The sequence below is a fragment of the Sander lucioperca genome, chromosome 10, assembly GCF_008315115.2.
Source record: "Sander lucioperca isolate FBNREF2018 chromosome 10, SLUC_FBN_1.2, whole genome shotgun sequence".
Classification (NCBI taxonomy): Eukaryota; Metazoa; Chordata; class Actinopteri; order Perciformes; family Percidae; genus Sander; species Sander lucioperca.
Window position 1 is genome coordinate 31,387,803 of NC_050182.1, and position 13,829 is coordinate 31,401,631.

The following is a 13,829-nucleotide window of genomic DNA, read 5'->3' on the forward strand; positions in this document are numbered from 1 at the left end:
TAAATGTTTTGTCTTCAGGGATGACTGCGCTGTAGTGAAAAGTAAGTACCGTGAAAATCTCGGTCTAAGAACATATTGGTTTCCTGTAGGCTACTGCTGAAAGATATGATCAGCAACAGACATAATTTAAGAAGAAAACAAGCCCGTAATTGAAATAACCATATATCACTCCACTTAAAAACATTGTCAAATGGCCAAAAATCATCATTCATCGTTATCTCCCCTTGTGTAAAATACACACGTGTCTAGTTTGTCCCTCTTTACCCACCGTATATATGCACAAGTATGGCGGTCTAGAGTATTTAAACCAAGGGGGTAAGCGAGCATCCGTAAAGCATACCTCCTATGGGGAGATTTTAGGCTAACAAGCCATCAACTTCTGTTACCATTCCATTGACTCCCATTCATTTTGGCGTCACTTTGACAGCGAATAACTTTACATCTGAAGCGTTTAAAGACTATTTGTCCATTGTTTATTTCTAAAGAAACACGACAATGTATAAAAGGCTCCATTACCTTATATCTCACGTTAGGTCCCTGTAGCAGCAGTTTTTGTAAAAATAGGATAACGATTGTGTCATAACCATAGACAGTAAAATAAATGGACAATGTGACGCCGTAGATTCCAACGGAGACCAGTGAAGTCTATTAGAAGCACTTTTCCGGTGAGGGCTGAGTGTTACTGCGCAGCCTCCAACTGAGAGAGACCACGTAGATGTGACGTGAGCAACCTGTCTGAAAGTTGTATCTTCTGGTAGCTGTGCCAAGAGAAATCTCAGTCATTCCGATTCTTGCAGAGACGGAGAGAGTAAGAGCAGAAGCAACTTTTGGCAAGTATTCTGATTAATTATTTGGTAATTTTGCATAGTATTTATTTATTTTTAAATATAACGCCAGTACGCCATATTAAGTTAATGCATATATCATTTAAGCACGATGAAAATAGGCATTGGTAAAGATAACATGCTTGCTTGCACATGTTGTGTAATGTTAATGGTCGCCGAATATAACCACAAAATGCATAGACTTTTTTCTGTTTTGTTTGGATAGGGAGAAATCAATGGCCCGAGACAAGTTACTTGTGTGTGTTAACATATGTGTGCTGACACTGACAAAACACTGTTCTGATTGTGATTACTGTATGCTATTAACAGGTCCAGTGATTTGGATCATGGGCAGCAGTTACATTCGTCCTGGGGAAGAGAGGGCCAGAGAGACCATGGGGGCCAATCTTGGCCTAGTTCACTGGTTTGGCTGGGGTGGACTTCAATGGCACGGACTCCTTCCTTTCTTCTACCGGTCCCTAAGAGGAAGAGCAGCCCCGGATGTCCTGCTGATTCACTGCGGCGGGAACGACTTGGGATGCAGGAAGAGCATCGATCTCGTCGCAGTGATGAAGCAGGATCTGCAACATCCCCATCGGCATTTCCCTCAGATGATCATCCTGCTGTCTGACATCACCCAGAGACGTCCGTGGAGATCGGGCCATCCGGGGAAAATTGACAAGTCCCGTAAATGGGTGAACAGTGTCATGGCTACCTTTGTCTTGGGAATACAGGGGGTATCGTGCATCACCCTCAAATTGAATTTAACAAGCCTCAACTGTTTCTTAGGGATGAAGTTCATTTATCCACTAGGGGTCATGATATTTTTTTAAATAATTTATCTGAAGGCTTGAGAGTCTTAATCCAGTAGGGGTGATGCTGGATTAAACCTCTCAACATGTTTTAAACATGAAACAGTTGAAGAATGTTAAATTGTTTTGGGGTTGTGTATGTGCCTTTTGTCTTTAGTTTAATACATTATCCCATTAGTAGACATAACACTGTTCAGTAGTCACTGCCCCAACAGTGACTTGCACTGACAAGTGCGAAGGAACCTATTGTTTTTGTAAGGATTATTATTCTGCGACGTCACTTGCATTTTTGAGGGGTTTAGCATGCTGAAAACTCACAAAAATTTGCACACATGTCAGACATGGCGAAAACTACAAAGTTCTGTAGTGATTCAGCTTGAGCGTTGCCAGGGGGCTCCATAGCGCCCCCTAACGAGCTTCGGAATTCTGAAAAAAATTAGAAGTTAATATACCAAATTTTGAGGGAACATAGGTCTCATGTTGAAGTCCATGGAGCATTTTTTTTGAAAATTTTCCACCTGACAGGAAGTCGGCCATCTTGGTTTTCGTGCGAAATTATTAATTTTACGAACAGGTGTTTTAGGACTTTAGGATGCACAAAAACTCTTGAAGTTGTGCAGCCATGTGCAGAATAGGAAATTCTTTGATTCACATTTAGGCTTGAGAGTGGTATGGTTGCTCTATAGCGCCCCCTAATGCATGGAAAGCCTTAACATGGACATAGTTGCTCCGATAGATAGATAGATAGATAGATAGATAGATAGATAAATAGATAGATAAATAGATAGATAGTTTTTTTTATTGATCCCAAAAGAAAATGGGAAATTATGGTGTTGCAGCAGCAAAATATCAGACATACAGAATATACATTAAATAATAGGATACAATATACATGAAATAATAATAGAATAGAATACAAAAACAAATATTAAAAATATATACAAGTTGGGAATAAAAAAATGTACAACTGTTTCACTAGTATTGATAAAGATGTAGATAAACCTATTGTGCAAGGTGCATTTAGTGCAGTTGTGATGTATATAAGTCTTATCTAACACTCAGTGATGAAGTGTTAAAAAGTTTAATTGCCTGTGGTAGGAATGATTTCCTGTAGCGGTCCGTGCGACATCGAAGCTGTCGGAGCCTCTTAGAGAAGGTGCTCCTCTGTTGGACCAGTGTGGGGTGGAGAGGGTGGTCGGGGTTATCCATGATAGATAACAGTTTGTTCAGTGACCTCCTCTCCACCACAGCTTCAAAAGTGTCCTGTTTGCAGCCAATAACGGAGCCAGCCTTCCTGATCAGTTTGTTCAGTCTGTTTGTGTCACTGGCATCGATGCTGCTGCCCCAGCAGATGGCGGAGGAGAACAGAATGCTGGCCACAACAGACTGGTAGAACATCTCCAACATTCTGCTGCACACGTTGAAGGATCTCAGTTTCCTCAGGAAATAGAGTCTGCTCATCCCCTTCTTCTAAACAGCAGTGCTGTTGACTTTCCGGTTCAGCCTGTTGTCGATGTTGACACCCAGGTATCTGTATTCCTCAACCATGTCCACATCTCCACCTAGAATGCAAAGAGGCTGCGGAGCCGTTCCCTTCCTCCAAAGTTAATTACCATCTTTACTACAGATTTACTACACATATTGATCTAATCATTGTGGACATATTTCCAATTTAAGTTCATTAGCTTCGGCCAACCAGAAGGCAGCCATTTTTAATTTATTCATTATTCATGTGTTTTACATTCTTTGGAACTCCTCCTAGACGGTGATTCCGATCTTCACCAAACTTTGCAGATACTATCAATGGACCCTCATGACAAAAAGTTCTCAAAAGAATTTTGATAGTTGAAAATATGCGAAAGTTAGGGGGGACCAACTTCCTGTAGGTGACTGTCGAAATAGGAAGTTGCATATCTTGGCCACAGTTATTCCGATGATCACGAAGCTTGACTCAGTTGTTCCACATAGGGGGTTGAGCATCCATGCCAAAGTTTGAGTGAATCGGCCATTGCGCTGTTTCAATTTCTTTTATTAATTAGCCACATCGCGATAAATGGGAAACCTACTTTATCTAACTCCTCCTGGGCCGTGAGTCCGATTTGCACAAAAACTTCTGTATAGACTGTAGGGGGCTGTCGAAACAGGAAGTTGCGTATCTTGCCAACATCTATTCCGATACCCACGAAACATGTCACAGTTGTTCCTCGTGGGCCATTGAGCACGAAACATGTCACAGTTGTTCCTCATGGGACATTGAGCATATGTGCAAATTTTGGAGTCAATCGGCAATTAGATGGCACTGTTTTGATTTTCTTTAACCTGACTGAAATTCCATGCTTTTTGGTCTAAACGTACCCAAATTAAAAGTGGTACAGCTCCCATATACTTTGACACTCTGGGGTGTGCTTGATATCATTGGAAAGGTAACACTCTCAAGTTTTTGTAACAGTGTCAGGGTGATTCTAGGCCTTACTGACACAGAGTTACAGAGGCTAGAATACATCTGTAAACTGACTAAAGCATACTGCTGTAAACACATCTAGGTGAGATACAGACAACACAAGACCAGAGCCACATGTCACAACTTACTACAGAAAAGAATTGAAGCCAAAAGACTCAAAAATGGATTTTATATGAATTTTTTTCTACAGGTATGTCTGTGCATTTTTCTTAGGTCCATTTGGAAAGTGCAAAGCAAAAAGACAAAAAAGTGCAAAATACAAAACTTCTCAAATACACAAACACACACATCAATCACACACAAACTTGAAATAACTATTTACATAAATATATAGAAATAAGTAGTCTAAATAAGTGGTCCACATCGAATGCAGAAGCATCGTTGGGTTTCCAGCTGTCTATCTCCGCCTCCCGGGAACCGATTGGCTCATGAGAGGTCTTGTTTGATTCGTAAGACCAGAGAAAAACACTAGGCTTGTTCGAGATGAGCCAGAAGAAACACAACAATGTATAAAAGGCTCCATTACCTTGTATCTCACGTTATGGCTCCGTAGCAGACGTTTTTATAAAAATAGGCTGACGATTGTGTCATGACCACGCGACTTACTGTTGCATAGTAGAGGAATTACTTCTTGGATAATGTCTCACACCCTCTCTATGACACACTGGCCCAGCAGAGGAGCACCTTCAGCAGAAGACTCCTCTTACCCAGATGCACCACAGAGCGCCACAGGAAATCGTTCTTGCCTGTGGTCATTAAACTTTACAACGCCTCCCTCGGAGAGTCGAACACTCCCTCTCTGTAATCTCTCAAACAGACAATCACTCTCTTTTTTATTGCACTATAATCATCTCACCATAGACAATCATTTCTCCTTTTTATTGCACTATTTGCACATTAACACTGTACATTTCATATTGTATATATTATTTCTGTATATTTGTTTTTAATATATATGTTAAAAGTCTGAATAATATATGTTGTTTGTATACCTGGAGTGGTAACAAAAATAATTTCCCCCTGGGATTATTAAAGTATTTCTGATTCTGATTCTGATTCTGATTACCGTATAGTCAGGAGAAGCTTGCAGGCAGTTTGGACTTACATTAGCTGTTTAAGTTGAATTACTAATGTTAACTAGCATTTTAGTTAGCAATAATTAGCCTGTTACTATGTTATCTCCTAACATATACCTACGCTCTCCGTCTCTGCAAGATTCGGAATGATTGAGATTTCTCTTGGCACAGCTACCAGAAGACTTACAACTTTCAGACTGGTTTTTTTTTTATTTTTTATTTTTTTATTATTGAACACACTTTTTTTACAAAAACACAATTTACAAAATCTCTCGTTGGGAGACTTATGTGTAGAACATAGTTAAACACAGTTAAATAGAACAAATTACAATAAAAAGGTAAATACAAATAAAACTAAAATAAAATAAATTAAGCAAAGGCATTACAGTCCATAAGGCATGTCAAAGTTGTTTACATACATATATTGTCTTCAGTCTACATATATTCTTAAAATAAAGTTGCATGGAAGCTTTACAACTTATAATGACAAATATTTTGAGACATCTTCACATAGAAAATAAATGTTAACACTGGAGTCTTTCAGAAGTTTCAAAGAAGCAAAGTATTCCCTCAGTTCAATTTTGAACACCATTAGGGATGGATTTTTGTTTTGCCATTTACATTTATGGATATGGTATTTACCCATAATTGTTATGATATTGTAAATTTTAAAAAGTTCTTTCGGAAGGTTTTCATTACCAAAAAGAATTTGCTCTAACTTTAATTGTGTAATTTTCCCCATTTTTGTTTCCAGCCAATTCATGACATCTTGCCAGAATCTTTTTATCACTGAACAAGAGAAAAACAAATGTTCAATAGTTTCATCTTCCTGGGAACAGAACACACATGACTCCACTTCAAAACCAAATCTCTTTTTAAGCATTGCTTACATTTTTTGCTATTCAGGGGAATTTGGTTTAGTTGCAGTTTAGGCAAATTTATTTGACTTTTGGAATAATGTAAATAGTTTTGTATCATAGGGCTATTGGTATTGCTTTACATATCTTATTATAATCCCTTATCGAACTTTGTATATTAAATTTTGTTTTAAAATCCGTAAACCTAAGAAAATTACCTTGTTTATCTAATATATCTGTGATGAAAATAATTCCCTTTTCAAACCAATTTTTGAAAAAAAGTGTTTTTCTACTTATTGTTATCACTCTGTTGTTCCACAAGGTGGAGCCATGTGGTGTAAAATTATGAGTAAATACCATCTTCCAGTAATGAAGAACTTGTTTATGATAATCAGACAGTTTAACTGGCAATTTGGATACCTCGAAATCGCACTTTAAAAGAAACTCTAAGCCTCCCACTTTATCAAAAATGTTTTTGGGAATATATTCTCTATGGTATATAGAGAATCAGGTTTATCTAAAAAAGCTTTTACCCAGTTAACTCTAAAAACTCCAACCATAGATTCCAAATCAATTGTTTTTAACCCCCCTTTATTATAGTCCTTTACAAGTTGTGATTTTTTAATGTAGTAAGTTTTATTACGCCAGATGAATTGGTAAATTATAGTATTTGCTTTTCTTATGTTTTGTGAACTAATATAGAGAGAATAGCTTGGGTAAATTAATTTAGAAATCCCTTCTGATTTGACAATAGGTTACGTCCTAAAATAGTTAAGTCTCTTGTTAACCAATGATTTAGGTTTCTTTTTATTTCTTCAAGTTTCTCTGTGATATTTTTGGATTCTCTTATTACCAAGTTTTTAGAAAGATGAATACCCAAGTATTTTACCTCATTCTTAACTGGAATCATCTCCAAGTTTGTCTCAGTGCAATTATACAAAGGTAGTATTTCACATTTTTTAAGATTAAGGCAAAGGCCTGATGCCCTGGAGAAAACAGAAATTACATTTAAAGCCTTCTGAAGAATTGATTTGTCCTTTAGAAATATCACTGTATCGTCAGCAAATTGGCTTATTTTCAATTCGGTGTCACAAACTTTTATCCCTTCAAGGTCTTTGTTATTTACTACAAAATAGGCCAAAAGCTGCATACAGAGAATGAATAATTTTGGTGAAATTGGGCACCCTTGTCTTATTCCACAAGAGACATTGATTCTTGGAGTGATGTCTGATTGAAGTGAAATATAACTATATATTTGATCATAAAACATTCTGATTACTTTACAAAAGTTATTGCCAAACCCAAAAAGTTGGAGCGATTTCAGTAAAAAGTCATGTTCGATGGAATCAAATGCCTTGAAAAAATCAATAAACAATATTAGGCTTTCTGTGTTAATAAAGCTCTGGTAATCTAACATGTCCATAATTAGTCTCACATTATTGTGAATATGTCTACCTTTAATAAAAGCTGACTGAAATTCGTCTATTAACTTGTTCAAGACATTTTTTACTCTGTTAGCATATACCAAAGCTAGTAATTTATAGTCATTGCAAAGTAAAGTTATAGGTCTCAAATTATCTAATAATAATAAGTCTTTATTGGGTTTGGGCAACAAGGTTATCAGACCAGTTTTCATTGTTGGGGATAACTGACCCTTTTTTATGCAATCGAGGTACGCATTAAATAATGAATTTTTAATATCTGTCCAAAAAGTCTTAAAAAATTCTATAGATAAACCATCAATGCCCGGTGATTTACCGTTTTGCATTTGTTTTAAAGCTGTTTCAATTTCTGTTAAGGTTACATCTTTATCTAGTAAAAATTTGTCTTCATCTGTTAGTTTTGTTACATTTTCATTTACACTTTTCATAAAGGCATCACAATCGTCACTCTGAAATTTTTTCTTATATAAGTTGCTATAAAATTGACATACTTCCTCTTTTATTTTTTTTGTGTCTTGAATGATATTTCCATTTTGGTTTAATTTTGTTATACATTTTTTAGTCTGTCTCCGTTTTTCAAGGCTATAAAAATATGATGAGTTTTTTTCCCCCTGTTCAATCCATTTGGCTTTTGATCTAACAAAGGCGCCTTTTGCCTTCTCCAAGTATATACCATCTAATCTGTTCTAGAGCGTGTGTAACTCTTGTGTCTCTTCTACAGTCATGTTAGGTTTTCCACATAATAAACTTATCTTTTCAACTATTTCCTTTTGTTTACGTTTACGGTTGTCGGCTATTCTCTTTCCAGCTTCAGTAGCTTGTTGCTTTACTCGAAATTTAAACCACTCCCATTTACTTATATCTGACAAATCCATGTCATTAGTTTCAAGACATATTATTCTAATCTGGCTACAGAATTCTTCGTTCAGCAACAAGGTATTGTTAAATTTCCAAATATTGTTTGATTTTTGTTTTTGTTTGACTATTGATAGTGACAAACCAATAAGACAATGGTCCGTGAGAGGAGATGAATGAATATCACATTTTGGTGTAAGATTAGTAATATTTGGAGACACAAGCCAATAATCTAACCTTGAACATAGGTTAGTATCTGCTGGGCTGATCCATGTAAATTGCATTGTGTTAGGGTGTGTCACTCTCCAATAATCTACCAAGTTATTGGATAGACAAAAGTTGTGTAACATGTCATTATATTCTGGTTGTAACCCCTTGGGAGGTTTTCTGTCAAGCCAGGAATTAGGTGCTATGTTAAAATCACCTCCTATTATTATGCTATCCGTGCCATAAGTTGCACTCCATTCCCTGAAACTTTCAGACAGGTTGCTCACATCACATCTACGTCTTCAATCTCAGTTTGAAGCTGTAGCGCTCAGCCATCACCGGAAAAGTGCTTCTAATAGCCGTGAATGTGAAGCAGTGAATGTCAATGGTAGAACCTCTTACAGTTATTGATATGAATTCGAGATCTTATTATTGAAATGGTTGATGTTGAGTTGCCTATGTACTCTTAAAATGGATATCAATTGGAGTATTATTGTAATTCATATGAATATAGGTAGCCTATGTAGAAATTAAATGGATATTTGTAATACTGAAATTAATATGAAATGGATATTTTTGTCACTCACTTAGGAAACTTTGTGAATAGAAATAGCCTAGTTTATATTATATATAGGCTATATATAAAAGCATTAAAAAGTTAAAATCGGGGGGTATAAATGATCCATCATGAACTCCACGGATGTAGAGAACTAACTAACTCCCCTCATGGAAATACACACGTGCCTTGTTTGTCCCTCTTTACCTACCGTACCTACGCACAAGTATGGCGGTCTGAGAGTTGTGACAACTGTTTTGATTGTGTAAACAATACATTTTCCATTCCTAAATCATCATTTTCTCGGATTTCGTATTTATCTAAACTAATAACTACATTGCGACTCAAGGTAAGGGATTTATACGGTATTTCAAGGGGTATGCCTGTCCAAAATAAGGGCACGTGGGTAGCCTGGTAGCTAGCTAACGTTAGCTTGGCCATGTTACCCAACAAAATTAAACTATAGGTTGCTATGTATGCGTCAAATTAGACAGACTTTGCACAGGTGTTTCTCATTTGTATCAGTCAGTGTTAATGTTAATCACCTATCGTGCGCATGCGGTTAGGTTATAGGTAAAGGTCGGGTGAAAATAAGAAAATACTATCAGTTGGGTAACGTTAGGTCAATTTATTTAGTTAACGTTACATATAATTATGAAGCTAGCTTTTTATGTTATGTAAACAGCAGCAGCAGCTGAAACAAGGGGTTATTGGGCAACACTAGCTAACTGTTATGCTAGTTAGTTAGAAAGCCAAATTCAGTTTATACGACAAACCCAGTAACGTTAGCTATAGTTTCATGTTTTCAGATATTTTATTTTCACTATGTCAACTTATGTCTATAGCAAAGTAAATGCATGCATAAAGTTAAAGGTTCAACGTCTCAGCACTGTGGATGCTTGACTTGCCTACTTGGCTAACCCTGACCTATCCATTAGCAACCTAGCTAGCTACTATAATCAAGTTTTTTTTTTTACTGCCACTCATGTAACGTTAGCTTTTTTCTCTGGCATATTTTCAGTGAACGATGGATTCAATAAACACATGTAGTAAACACATTTTTTTTACACTATAGAGAAAACAAGGGAAGCAAGAAGAAGAAAGAGTAAACAACAGAACATTTGTTATTTCATTTAATGTCTCTGTATGCAAGTTTATAATTAACCTACGTGTGTCATTGGACACAGGTGCTCTGCTCTAATCATCATAAGGATGTCATATTCATTAGGCTAGGTAATGTATTCTCTACAGTTTAGGCAGGGTTTCAAAAATGGAACGTCTGATGAATTTAAAATGTCTTTAAAATTATTCTGACATTACCAGCATAAGCAGCATTTACCAAAAATGTAAAACTGCCTCCATGAAACCTTACAGTAAGGAGACAGCACACTACTAACATAGAGAAAACTATCATGTTGCATCAGTTTTAATCACCAGTGAAGACATAAAGGAAGTGACAGTGTACTTTGTTTTATTACATTATTTTGTTTTATTACATTGCTGTCCAACAGGAAAAAATAACTTGGTGTCCACAGTCATTTTCAACATCCATTTCATGTAATCAGGGTCTACTACTCGCAGGGTCTACTTGACTACTCAAAGGTCTCAACTAGAATATTGCTGTCTAATTTTCAGACCATCATGCCGTCTGCCTGTGACTCTCTGATTGAAGACATTGAGGACATGGTGTCCTCTACTGACCCCACTCCTAATGAGAGACAGTCTGCTAGAAAGAGTATCGTACCAAGGTCCAGGAAGAAAAACGAGAGTCTGATCAATGAGGAGCTCCAAGCTGACAGGTACTGTATGTCAAACCATTTTTTATAATGGTACGGTATGTGAGGATGGGAGCTTTTAGTGATTTTGTTTCTGTGTATACAGTATGTTTTAGGCTAATGATGGTTTAAGTCAATTCTAAATTCCCAGTAAGTCACTTAGCAGGGGGAGAACAATAGATTGATCTCTCTGAGTTCAGATAACTGCTGGTTTTGCAACCAGTGTGTCTTGATTTCAAGGTTTTCAGTTAATCAAAGGGATTGTGATACATATAGGGTTATGTTGACTTTAATATTTCCTGAATAAAATGTGAAAATATCTCATGTAGATAAAAATAAGATGGTCATGTTTAAGATTTGATCAGTTAATTTTCAGTCAGTTTAGTAAAAGAAATATCAAAGTTAAACATTGCAGAACTGCATTTTTATAAGTGTGCTAAGTGCAGCTTTTTGAACATTAAGTTTGGACTAACTTTGCTTTCACACCTGTAGTTTGGCTCACTTGGTCCGGACCAAAGAAAAATATGATATGTTGTTGCCTTTTAGTTTGGGTCCATTTCATGTTCACACAGAGCTATTACGTGTTCACACAGAGTTATTACAAATGCACCAATATATGTTAACAAGAAGCCATATGGGCTGACCGGTAACTCATTCATTGGACAGTTATGGTGACTGTCATCCTGCAGCATCAGGGCTACATGTACATAGATCTGTTGGGGAAAACCACATTCTGGTGACAGCCAGCAAGTCATATAGTACTTTACTGCTCCTTTTTTATATTACTTCTTTGGTGACACAAGGAACTCATGAAGACATAATTGATTGATTGTGAGCTTTGTTAGTTAAGATTGCCACTGGACCTCACATGTCATGAATAATAACGGACAAGTAAAAATAGGATCAAAAGAGGTATCTCATAGTAAGAGTACAGAGGTTGTATGTTTCACTCACTTTTTATTGGAGAAATGCTCTATTACACTGTGTTGGACACACATTCTCTTTTAACTTCTTTTAACTTTCTTCTGATCAGGGAAAATCCCCCATATATTATACCCGTTAATACTAGTCTAAATCCTGTGATTTGCTTTCATACTACAAACACACCACACCAGAGCCTGCTTTGAAGCAGTCTCGGTCTGGTTGTTTGATCTGCACCAGAGTTTGGTTGTCTGCTTTCCCATCAGCAATCAAACAGGTTAGGTGTGAAAGCACACTATCTATCTGTCCCACTAAACTGAGGCTAAAGTTGACAAGTCATCATCAGTTGATCGTTTGATTGAGATTTTATGGCAGATTTATGATTTATTATGATTTATTGGTTTTGATTTCAACACATCATATTACAAAAACCTATTTTATTATTGTTTATTTTTAGTTTGATCCCTGGCACCCAAAAAATCTGGATGAAAACGTGGGGCTGCAGTCATAACAATTCAGATGGAGAGTACATGGCCGGACAGCTAGCTGCCAGCGGATACAAGATGACTGGTAAGAGATTCTTAAATTGTGGTGGTTTATATTAAGTCCGTTGACTGGAGGTCATTAAATAACCGCACTCCCAGAATGTTACTACTAATAGATACTAATAGAATAATACTAAGATAGGAGGGTGGAAGAATTTCAGACTGATGAATTGAAGGTAAATAAACGAACAGCTGAAATGGTAAAATTGTATAATGTTTTTATTATATTGTAGGTGTCTGTAGAACTGATGTCATTATTATTATTAAACACAAGGGGGCAGTCTTGCTTTGTAAGTAAGCTGTACTTTTTGTGTTATGTTATTTCATTGGGAGAATTGGTTTTGCTCTGAATTGAGTTTCCTAGGCTGTGTGCTGCCCTAAAAAAACTCGACCATGCAGATGTATTTGGTTAAAAATAGTTATAGTTGTTAGTTAGCTAGTTGTTATCAGTGGGGTTTATCTGATACATTGGAACATGAATGAAGAGTGCTCAAGTAACAAAGGACCAAATGTGAAAAATCCACTTGGCAACATTGCTGACTTACTGGTAGAGTCTACTCTTTATTTAAGTACCAAACCAAAGCTGAACCGGTGAAGGCCTTGTGCCAAAACGTGTTGGTTAAGCAAAGAGCAAATTCTTTCAGTAAGCCAGCTAGTGTTGCAGAGTTGTTTTTTCCCACATTGAGAAAATGAAAAGTTTATTATGGCATAATATTACAAGAGTCTTTGTTGTTTTTTCTCCAGGAGGTGGATGTTTTAAAGCTGCCATGTTCTATTAACGGTTGAGTCATCAGTTGAGTCATCACAACTATTAATAGGTGTTACTACTTCTGGAATTTAACATTGTTTTAATAGAAAGTTAGAATGATGACATTTAAAATACTACAAGCCCTCCAAGTTAAACGGCAAATATATATTTGTTGTAACTGCCATCCAGAACAACACATACTGTATAAGTGTTTTGTGATCTGACTCACCTATTGGCAGGACACTTTGATTTGCCAGGACCTTCAAAAACCATTTCAAGTCACTTAGTAAATAAATCTGCTTTATGATCTGACATTACTATGGTTAAGATTTGGTTAGGCTAAGGCACAAATCGACTTGGTAATGGAAAGACACCGGTGATACATCAGAAAATACATCTGACATCAACATACAGTTGACAGGTGTAAGATTAGAGATTGTTGAATACTACATTTCATCTTACATTTTACATGTCTCAGACAACAGGGGTTAGACTGAGAACATGTGTGTGTGTTGAATTATAGTTGTCAGTTAAAAATTATCTTTTGAGTTTGCTAGTCAGTTCAAACAGTTTCCTTGTGTATGTGGGATCCTGTGTTTATCACAATCAGTCATGAAGAAAAAGAAGTTCCTTTGCCAGGGTGTCTGCTTAGTTGTACAGTACCTACACGTATGAGTGTTTGTATTGTACTGATGTGTCTTTCTATTTGCAGTAGCTCTTTGTGTGTGTATGGAGGAGAGAGATGCACAC

General features: G+C 36.6%; 1 protein-coding gene across 2 annotated transcripts in view; it reads left to right on the forward strand.

The window, feature by feature from the left end:
• The first annotated feature begins 9,273 nt into the window (after positions 1 to 9,273).
• The window catches only part of cdkal1 (CDK5 regulatory subunit associated protein 1-like 1), a 292,036-nt gene continuing 287,480 nt past the window's right edge, over positions 9,274 to 13,829 (forward strand). The window contains exons 1-3 of one of the 2 annotated variants that reach the window (XM_031298668.2): positions 9,274 to 9,439; positions 10,726 to 10,889; positions 12,244 to 12,356. In XM_031298668.2, coding sequence (XP_031154528.1) covers positions 10,732 to 10,889; positions 12,244 to 12,356 — 271 coding nt within the window. In that variant the 5' untranslated portion in view covers positions 9,274 to 9,439; positions 10,726 to 10,731. Of the gene's footprint in view, positions 9,440 to 9,613; positions 9,713 to 10,725; positions 10,890 to 12,243; positions 12,357 to 13,829 lie in introns of those variants that run through there. The other variant, XM_031298667.2, reaches the window with a different exon arrangement.